Raw genomic sequence first — 9,676 nt, forward strand, 5'->3', positions numbered from 1 at the left:
AAGCATTTACAACAGGCTAAACACCATGATAAGCACTGGAAATGAAAAGAAAGGAAAAATGAGTGTCTACTCTCAAGGAGGTCACTGTCTAATGGGAGAGATAACATTCCAGGTACAAACAAGAGATCTTGCCTTGCCTTGTTGAGTCATTTCAGTCATGTCCAACTCATTGTGAACTCATTTGGGATTTTCTTAGCAAAGATACTGGAATGGTTTGCCATTTCCTTCTCCAGTTCATTTTACAGATGAGGAAACTGAGTTAAGTGACTTGCCCAGGGTCACACAGCTAGTAAATATCTGGGGTTAGATTTGAATTCACAAAGATGAGTCCTTCCAACTCCAGGCTCAGTGCTCAATCCACTACGCCACCTAGCGCCCAACAAGGTATAGTCAGGATAAATTGGAGATAATCACTTGGAGGAAGAACTGTTTGGTTTTTTTTTTTTCCAGAATTTATTTATTTATTTTTAGTTTTCAACATTCATTTCCACAAAATTTTGAGTTCCAGATTTTCTCTCCATCTCTTCCCTACACCCCACCCCAAGATGGCAAGCATACTGAATACCCCTTCCCCCAATCTGCCCTCTCTTATATCCCCTCCATCCCTCCCTTTCCTTTCTTGTAGGGCAAGATGAATTTCTATATCCCATTGCCTATACATCTCATTTCCCGATTGCATGTAAAAACAATTTTTTAACATTTGTTTTTAAAATTCTGAGTTCCAGATTCTCTCCCTTCTTCCCTCTTCACCCACCTCCACTTGGAAGACAAGCAATTCAATATAGGTTATACATGTGTCGTTATGCAAAACATTTCCATAGCAGTCATATTGTGAAAGACTAACTATATTTCCCTCTATCCTATCCTGCCCCCCATTTATTCTATTTTCTTCTTTGACCCTGTCCCTTTTCAAAAGTGTTTGTTTTTGACTACCATCTTCCCCAATCTACACTCCATTCTATCATCCCCCCTCAAATCCCCTGAGGAAGAACTAAGGTTAGGGAAGACAGGGGAAGGCGTCTAACAGAAAGTGGGACTTGAGCTGACTTTTGAAAGAACCTGAGAATCAGAGATGAGGAAGAAGAGAGTTTGGGGCATGGAAGACAGGCAGTGAAAATGCAAAGAGCTGGGAGATGGTGTGTTGAGCTCAAGAAACACAAAGGATGCTACTGTAACTAGTTCACAGAGTATGTGGAGGGAGTCAGGTATAAGAAGCCTGGAAAGGCAGGAAGGGGCCAGGTTATGAAAAGTTATAAAAGATAGAGGATTTATTGCCAAATAATGAGGCGAGATGGTCAGACCTACATTTTAGCAAAATCAGTCTGATAGCTTGAATCCAGGATGGACTGGAGTGGTGAAAGACTTGAGACAGAGAGAACAACTATCAGCCAATTGCAATAGTCTAAGCTTGAGGTGATGAAGACCTTCACCAGCATGGTGGCAGTGTCAGAAGAGAGAAGGGGGAATATGTACGAAATGTTATGAAGGCAGAACTGACAGGATTTGACAACTGATTGGCTATGGGAGGTGAGAGGGAGGAGTAGGGGATGGATGACACCTAGGTTTTGAGCTTGACAAGCTGAGCTGCCAGACAGCTGGAGAGAGATTATAACTGAAAGCATGGGAGCTGATGAGATCTGCAGATGAAACAATAAAGAGGAAAAAAAAAAAGGAGTTAGGACAGAGCCTTGGGGGACCCTCACGGGGCAACAAGTACAGGAAGATCCAGCAAAGGAGACTGACAAGGAGAAGTGTGAGAGTGAGGAGGACCCCAAGAGAGCAGTGCGGCAAGAAACCCTGGGAAGAAGTATCAGGGAGAAGAGGGAGAGTGAGTGTCAAAGGCTACAGAGGGAGGTCAAGAAGGATTATGACTGAGATTTGGCAAGACTGAGAGATCACTGGCAACTTTGGAGAGAACAGTTTCAGTTGGATGATGAGGTCTAGTGCCAGGCTTCTTGGAATTAAGAACTAAACTCTCAAAGAGTTTAGTCACAAAAGGGAGGAGAGATAGAGAATGAGCTAGCAGGAATCATGTGTAGGTATTTTGAGGCTAAGGGAGACACAGGCACTTTTGTGGTCACGAGGGGAAGCAGCCAACAGACAGGGAGCAAGTGAAGATTAGTGAGAGAAGAGAGATCTCCTGGAGAAGACAGCTCCCAGGACAAAAGTGTGGCTTTCCCACCTCCAAGCTCTTACCCACATTTCTTATGCCTAGAAGTTGTGCCCACCACATGGCCAATTGACACCCTCTCTCCCACTGGGCTCAATTCCAATGCCATCTCTACAAGGAAGCTTGCCTCTGACCCAACCTCACAACCTAACCCCAACTTCACAAAGGGGTCAGTTTGGTTACACTTCATACTATATTTTTCTGCCCATAGCCATTATTCCCCACCCCAGCGAAGTTACCTTCCGGTTAATTCTATGATTCCCTAAATATTGAAATCAATGAATTCGTGACTATACAAGTGGTTTATCTGGGTCACTTCTGCCAAGTCCCTGGTCTCCGTCATGCAGAGTGACAAGGCTATTTCTTCCTCCCTCCCACCCACTTCCCAACTGGAACCCGGAGCCAAACGGAGACCCTTTAGGAGAAGCCCGACCCTTTTCGGCCTCCTATAAGCAAAGGAAAATAAAGCGGCCCCCCGGATCCCCAAAGCCCTCCCTCACCTTCCCCCGAGCCATTTGCGTGTCCACCCGACGGGCGGAGACACGGAAGCATCACGAGCCACCGGCGGCCCACCCCTTATCGCGGCCCAGCCAATGGCCAGGAGGAGAGGTGGGAACGGGCCGGCTTAGCCCGAGATATGAGCATAAAAAGGGAGCCAGCGGAGCCAGAGCTGAGCTCTCTCCCGCCAGGACCCTCCCGTTCCTTAGAGGTCCTGCTCTCCCCGGGTCCCGCCGCTGCTGAGCCGCTCAGGTGAGGGCTGGGGGAGCCGCAGCTCCGGGTCCGAGGCGGGGGCTCGGAAGGCAGAGTGCCCAGGCTCCTGGGGACGGCCGGGAAGGGAACGCCTGAGGTTGTGGGCTCTGCCGGAGCGCGGCGTGGGGCGGGGGCGATGTCCGGGCCAGTGTACGGGCTCTGCTTCCCGGGAAGCCCCGATGGGGAGGGGCGGGGGGGGCATCTGGAAAGCCCTGTGCAAACCTCCAAGATCGCCAAAGAAGGCTCGCCTTCCTCGGATTATCCTCCGATTACGGAGGCGCCGGGAGCGCAGCCCGGGGCGTGTTTTTGGCCTTCACTCTGCGGGAGAGGAGGTGTTGAGGAGGAGGAGGGTCAGCTTTGCGCTGGATCTGGGGGTGAGGAGGGGCCGGCTTCGGGATGAGCTGGGACTCCTTCCCGGATCTGATCGGGGCTGTCCTCCCTCCCTTTCCCGGATTTCTTCCTCCCCGTGACCTGGAGCGTTTCTGGATTCCTCTGGTTGCAAACTCTGCAGACGTCCCTGGGGTGGGGGTGAGGGGGTGAGGCAGGGGAAGGGTAAATGCACTTGCTTGGGTCATTGCTTGTGTCTGTGTCTGTGTCTGTGTTCGGTTCTGCTCCAGAGAAGACGCCAAAGCGCTGCTCCCGAGCCCCGCTTAGAAGACCCCTTACAATGCCCAGCTGGGGGCCCGGAGCTGGGCCGTGGGGGGTGGTGCTTGGGCGGGGGGGGCTGGCCCCCGGCCTCGGGGCAAGTCCTTTCTGCCTGGCTGGTGCTGTTGGGGGTCCAGGCTCACATGGGCTCCTCCACGTGACTTCCTTTCCCAGCTTGGAGAGGTGGAGCTTGTTAGAGAGGCCGGCATGAAGTTGTTTTGGGTTGCAGGAGTTTTAGGTGCCTGGAGTCCTTGTATTTGTAAAAGATGGACTGGGCTTGCAGGGGCTTTGGGTCTAAGTCTGATAGGATCTGAAAGTCTGGAGGCGGCCATCTCCCGGGGCTGTAGAAAAGGCTTTTCTCCTCTCCCACTGCCTCTAAAAACAGCCGACTGTAAAGCCTTACCTTTAGATTCCATGAGATCATAGATTTAGAGTTGGAATGGACATTAGGGAAACTGAGGCCCTGAGGTGAAGTGACATGTCCATATATGCCCATATGGTAGTCAGGCTTGAACTCAATCACCTTGATATCAAACCTAGCTCTCCTCTGCGCTAGAATGGTGCTGGGTCATCTCCTGAGAAGTTCTGGAGAGCCCGCATTTGGTGATTAGCTTTAGAGACTTAGAAATGTTGTAGTGGCTTTAAGAAAAACATTTATTTTGTAAGAATCAAGACAGCCCCTGCCCTCAATGAAGCAGTAATCTGCAGACCTTTCGTAGGACCACCCAAACCCCACCGCCATGAAGAAAAAAATTGGGAGCACTCCCCCAATATATGTACTTTTATTTCTTTAAATTACATACCTTCAACTGTGCTAATAAATAGAAATAAAAGTTTTTTAAAGCATCAGATAAAAATGAAATAATATGATCCTAGGGGCAGTACAAATACTGGAGAAGATAAGAGCAAAATGGTCACTCTAGAATGATTTGGGCTGCTGTGTGAGGATAGGTGGCTGGAGAAAGACTCTGGGTGGGGAGATCAGTTAGTAGCCTCTTGCAAAAGCCCTTTGGAAAGTTGGTTAGGAACTAGGCTGTTGTGAAAACAGGTGGGAGAGACTCTTTGGCACTGGTTGGGTAGCTGGGGTGAAGGAGATACTGAGACTGAGGTTGAGAACTTTGGAAAGAAGGTGCTATCCTTGACATTGAGGGGTTGGAGGAGAAAGACAATATAATAAAATCTGCATATCCCTTAGTCTCCTACCTCCTCCTGTGGGAACTTTTACTAGTCTCTGCTCCAGCTACAAACCCCTTCCCTTCCCACCATTTTCCCAATGGCTGCTGCTTGGTAGTAGTTTCATCACAGCTGCCTTTAGTTGGGGGAGGTTGGAACCATGAGAGAAGGCTGAGTAGGAGATTATTAGTGTGATTGTATTACAGACAAACCTTGTAGGTTGACAGGGAGTGTGGTACCTCAGGTTCTGAGTGGTTAACAACAATAAGAAAGAAAAATAGCTAGTGCTTTAAGGTTTACAAAGTGCTTTACAAATATCATCTCATTTTATCCTCACAGTAACCCTTTGAGGTAGGTCCTGTTATTATCTACATTTTACAGATAATGAAACTGAGGCTAGGGATGTCCGAGGTTAAGTGACTTGCCTACAGCCCCACAGCTACTCCTAGTGTCTGAGGCAGGATTTGAGCTTTTCCTAAATATGCATCTAGCACTCTTTCCAAGGTGCTACCCATGTCTAAATTCCCTGAAAAGGTCTGAATCAGCATTAATCTCTTGTATCTACCTTCATTCTACAGACGCACAATGCTAACACATAACCAGATAACGTATGAATATTTGGTGAAATGGATTTTGTTTTTCCGCTGGGATGATTGTGTTTATTTCCCAAAGAAACGAGAGCTTGGATTTTTTGTTTGTCTTGATTTTTAAGCACACACACGTTATGTCTCTTTCTTTGTTTTCTCCCCTTAAGGTTTGGAACATGAATTTCTATCTGTGTTTAGCTTCTCTCTGCTTAGGAATAGCAGCTGCTATTCCACAATTTGACCGGACTTTAGATACTAAATGGAATGAATGGAAGTCACAACACAGAAGGACCTATGGAATGGTAACTTTTAAACTACTTTTTTTTCCCCACCTGTGTTGAGCACGAGTCCAAAGTAGATTAATGAAATGGCCTTGTCCCAGAAGCCAGCAGTTATCCAGACAGGGGCTTCATTTGCTCAAGTTTGCTACTTATCCCACAGATGTTCGTTCAGAGGGTGGGGATGTCTGCAGCATCAGAGCTTGGAAACCCTTCTCAGATGTGGTCTCCATCCCAGCTGGGTGCTAAACGAATTACTGTCGGTGCATTTGGTCTGAGGATAGTTTCACTTGAATATGCAATAACATAAGCAGAAGCTTATTGAACCTTACATTTTGTACTTGCTTCCAGAGTGAAGATAACTGGAGAAGAGCAACATGGGAGAAGAATCTGAGAATGATTGAAATGCACAATCAGGAGTACAGTGCTGGCAAACATGGTTTCCAGATGAAAATGAACAAGTTTGGAGATATGGTGGGTGTGCTGTCACAACCTGACGTTAATGCTGAGTAGTCAGTTATCTTTTGCTCCCAAAATACTTACTTATAGTCACCTTTCTTTTTGTTTTAGACCAATGAAGAATTCAGACAAGTGATGAATGGCTTTAGACAAAACAGATTTCAAAGGAAGGCAAAAGGAACTCTGTTTCGTGAACCTCTCTTTGTAACGGTCCCTCAATCTGTAGACTGGAGAAAAGAAGGCTATGTAACTCCTGTTAAGAATCAGGTATGAAAGTTGCTTAAGCTTGATCCATAGATAACTCCATAAAACTGAGTGAAGTTTATGATTGCTAAAACAGTCTCATAAATAATGATACTTCATCCCAGATCTGTGACTAAGTTCCCTTCCATATTTAAAACTGTTTAGATCTTTCTTATAAAGATAACAAAGATTGTCTTATAAAACTAACTAGTGCTTCCTTTTGACTTTTTCAGGGTCAGTGCGGTTCTTGTTGGGCATTTAGTGCAACTGGTTCCTTGGAAGGCCAGTGGTTCCATAAGACGGGCAAACTTGTTTCACTTAGTGAACAGAATTTGGTCGACTGCTCTAGGGATGCTGGCAATGAAGGCTGTAATGGTGGTTTAATGGATAATGCCTTTGAATATGTGAAGAAAAATGGAGGCATTGATACAGAAGAATCGTATCCCTATGAAGGAAAGGTAAATATAGTTATTGGATTCCCCATCACTTTGGCTTAGCTGTATTTGAAAGGAGAGTCTCAGTTTGTGGGATGGGATTTGAGGAGACCTGCAAAGACTGAGGGCTTCAATCCCCACATTCCTAACCAAACAAAATCTACAACCAAATCCAAAATACATTAACACTTAAAATGAGTTGTCTTCACTATTTGTACAATCACCCTCTGAGAGGAGATCTTAGGAAGTATATAGGCTGGTGTTGTCGTAGACACTTTATAGATCATTCGGTCAGACATCATTTTACAATGTCTTGTTCAAGATCAAAACATAAGAAATGGCAAAGTCTGGATTGGAACCCAGGTTCCCTGACCTTAAATCCATTCTGGCCTTTGTACTCTATCCCTTCCACCTGACCCCTAGTTCCCACAAGTGCCTCCTTAGGAGCAGGGAATTCAATGACAATTGAAACGGATTGCATAAAAGTGCTGACATTTGTATCATTCCGAAAAGTTTACAAAGCATGTCATTCACTTAATCTCATCTGATCCTCCAACAGCCCTGTCTGGGGAGCTGTTGTCCTGATTTTCTGATAACCTCTCCTCCTCAGTCTCATGATCACAGAGCTTGAAAGTGGAGAGCTAGATTCGAACCTTGGTCTCATTGGGCTGTACTACAACTAGTAAGCTCTTATTGATCGTTAATGAATTTGTTGAGTTTGGGGGCCACTGAGCCATATATTAGAATCCATGGGGGGATGCATATTGACTCAGGAGTGATGTGTAGGACTGTTAGCAGCCCTCTGGTTTACACTCTGCTGCCTTCTTTCAATGTGACTTTCAAATAGCCCTTTACCCACCCTCATCCAGCTCTCTTCTTGAGCTCTTCATCTGACAAACTGATGGGAGAACATTGCCCAGAGATTTACTCATTTCATGACCAGCAATTTTAAATTCATCTGTACAATGTCACTGATAATAGTAAACGCAACTTTTTATCTGTTTCATTTTAAAAGGATAGTGATTGTCGGTATAAACAGGAATGCTCTGGTGCTAATGTCACTGGATATGTGGACATCCCGTCAGGGCAGGAAAATGCTCTTAAAAAGGCTGTGGCAACCGTGGGGCCCATCTCTGTTGCTGTTGATGCCGGACATCCGTCCTTCCAGTTCTATCAGTCTGGTTTGTCCTTCATTATTTCTGTTTAACTATGCACTCACCCGTATTATTGCCGTTCACTGGATAGTATTTCTCAAGTTCATATTTCACTTGAATATCCTAGGTATTTATTATGAACCGGAGTGCAGTAGTCAACAGCTAGATCATGGCGTGCTGGTTGTGGGCTACGGTGCCGAAAAAAACGGAAAGAAATACTGGATCGTCAAGAACAGGTAAACCAATATCTTGCCCAAAATGTCCCTGACCTGCTTCTTGCCAGTTCGTGGTTGTTTCCTTTTGAAGAAAGGGGGAGGAGGAAGAAGGGTGAAGTTCCTGAGATCCTGTGAAATGGAGAAGGGATGGTCGTGGGCTTTAGGATCCAGACTAGACTGAGGAACCCCTGTGGTTCCTCATAGTTTCCATGACCATTGATGATCGATGACTTGATCATACGAAAGGTTTCCTGTTGCCCAGTTTGTCAGACTGTTCTAATACAGTTATTGTCAGACTGACTCACAAAGTGCTGTCTGTGGGAAAAGCACTTCTCTTGGAAAACCTGAAAGTGCTTGTTGAGTGAGTGCTTGTCAGGATAGGGCAGCTGGGTGGCCCAGGAGATAGAGAGAACGGGCCCTGGAGTTAGGGGGACCTATGTTCAAATAGGACTTCAGACACTTCTGGCTGTATGACCCTCCTTCCTAAGAAAACCTAAAAGAGTTGGCCACAACTAATGAACTACAGGACAACAAAAGTTGTCACCAGCGAGTATTTTCATTGCTTCCTGAAAGATCTGACACATTATGTGTTCCCGTGATGAAGTAAAATGTGTTTTTGAATGGTGCTCTGAAACTTAACTTTCTTTTCAGCTGGGGTGAAGGTTGGGGCCAAAGTGGCTACGTTTTAATGTCCAGAGACCAGAAAAACCACTGTGGAATAGCAACAGCAGCTAGCTATCCTCAAGTATGATGTGCTTGAAGGACGACTTCACAGAGAGATGGGACTTGGCCTGTATCGTTTGGGATCAAACACTTGAATCACCAAGGATCCAAGTTGTAATTTGAGTTTCTTTGACATTTTTACAATTTGTGAGATATAAACACTACTTTGTTATAAATAGCTTGTAATATTGCTTAATTCAAAGACGTAAATTTTCATTTTAAAATTGTATGTATAAAGCTTTACCTTTTTAAATAAACCTTGATTCACTTTTGGGAGAGCTGATTTCCTTCAATGTGTTCAATTTTTATAGCAGGAGAGAAGAAAGTTAGGCTTCTAGCCTTTGGTCCTAGACTGACTCCCAGGGAGTCAGGTGGCTACAGATGGTTTGTAGGATGGAATCCAACATTTTGTTCCCTACCTCTTACAATAGACTGACTGAAGTGCAAATCATAGGTCTGGGTGTGGCTTTGACATTACTTCAGTCCCTTGCAAAGCAAAACATAGGAAATTATGTGCCAGTTTTCAGGAGCCATTGGTAATCAAGGTACAGGCTTGTTCTCTGACTCTCAAATCTGTTTCTGATCTAAATGTAGGAATAGATGTCTAGGCCAGTAGTGACAGAGCTGACAGGAGCCATCTTTAAGTACAAAGCTTTTCAAGATGACCTAATCACAATATTATCATGAAAGCTGCTATTAAACATGATTATTTTTGCCTCTTTTCTATCACCAACTTAAAAGCCTTTGAGTAAAGTGACAATTTTTATTTTATAGTTGTTATGAATCTTAGATGGCCACATGGTTCACATTTCTTTAGTAGTACTTTAAAAGGTTACCAAAGTATC

At 45.1% G+C, this 9,676-nt stretch overlaps 1 protein-coding gene across 1 annotated transcript; it reads left to right on the forward strand.

Annotated features, from left to right (window-relative positions):
• The first annotated feature begins 2,785 nt into the window (after positions 1-2,785).
• Positions 2,786-9,107, forward strand: LOC138161145 (procathepsin L-like). The gene is made up of 8 exons (XM_069087983.1): positions 2,786-2,920; positions 5,493-5,627; positions 5,955-6,077; positions 6,174-6,329; positions 6,539-6,763; positions 7,755-7,920; positions 8,021-8,129; positions 8,760-9,107. Exons 2-8 carry the CDS (start codon positions 5,502-5,504, stop codon positions 8,857-8,859), a joined length of 1,005 nt encoding a protein of 334 aa, XP_068944084.1. The 5' UTR covers positions 2,786-2,920; positions 5,493-5,501; the 3' UTR covers positions 8,860-9,107.
• The last annotated feature ends 569 nt before the right edge of the window (positions 9,108-9,676 follow it).

This window comes from Petaurus breviceps, unplaced genomic scaffold (assembly GCF_028583685.1).
Source record: "Petaurus breviceps papuanus isolate PSGF00001 unplaced genomic scaffold, PetGlider_PUasm1.0 183, whole genome shotgun sequence".
Taxonomy (NCBI): domain Eukaryota; kingdom Metazoa; phylum Chordata; class Mammalia; order Diprotodontia; family Petauridae; genus Petaurus; species Petaurus breviceps.

Excerpts from the sequence above, each read along its gene's own strand:
- LOC138161145 (XM_069087983.1), top strand. The coding sequence starts at position 5,502 with ATGAATTTCTATCTGTGTTTAGCTTCTCTCTGCTTAGGAATAGCAGCT. Across the intron at positions 6,330-6,538 it reads TAACTCCTGTTAAGAATCAG|GGTCAGTGCGGTTCTTGTTG; the intron begins GTATGAAAGTTG and ends TGACTTTTTCAG. Across the intron at positions 7,921-8,020 it reads CTTCCAGTTCTATCAGTCTG|GTATTTATTATGAACCGGAG; the intron begins GTTTGTCCTTCA and ends TGAATATCCTAG.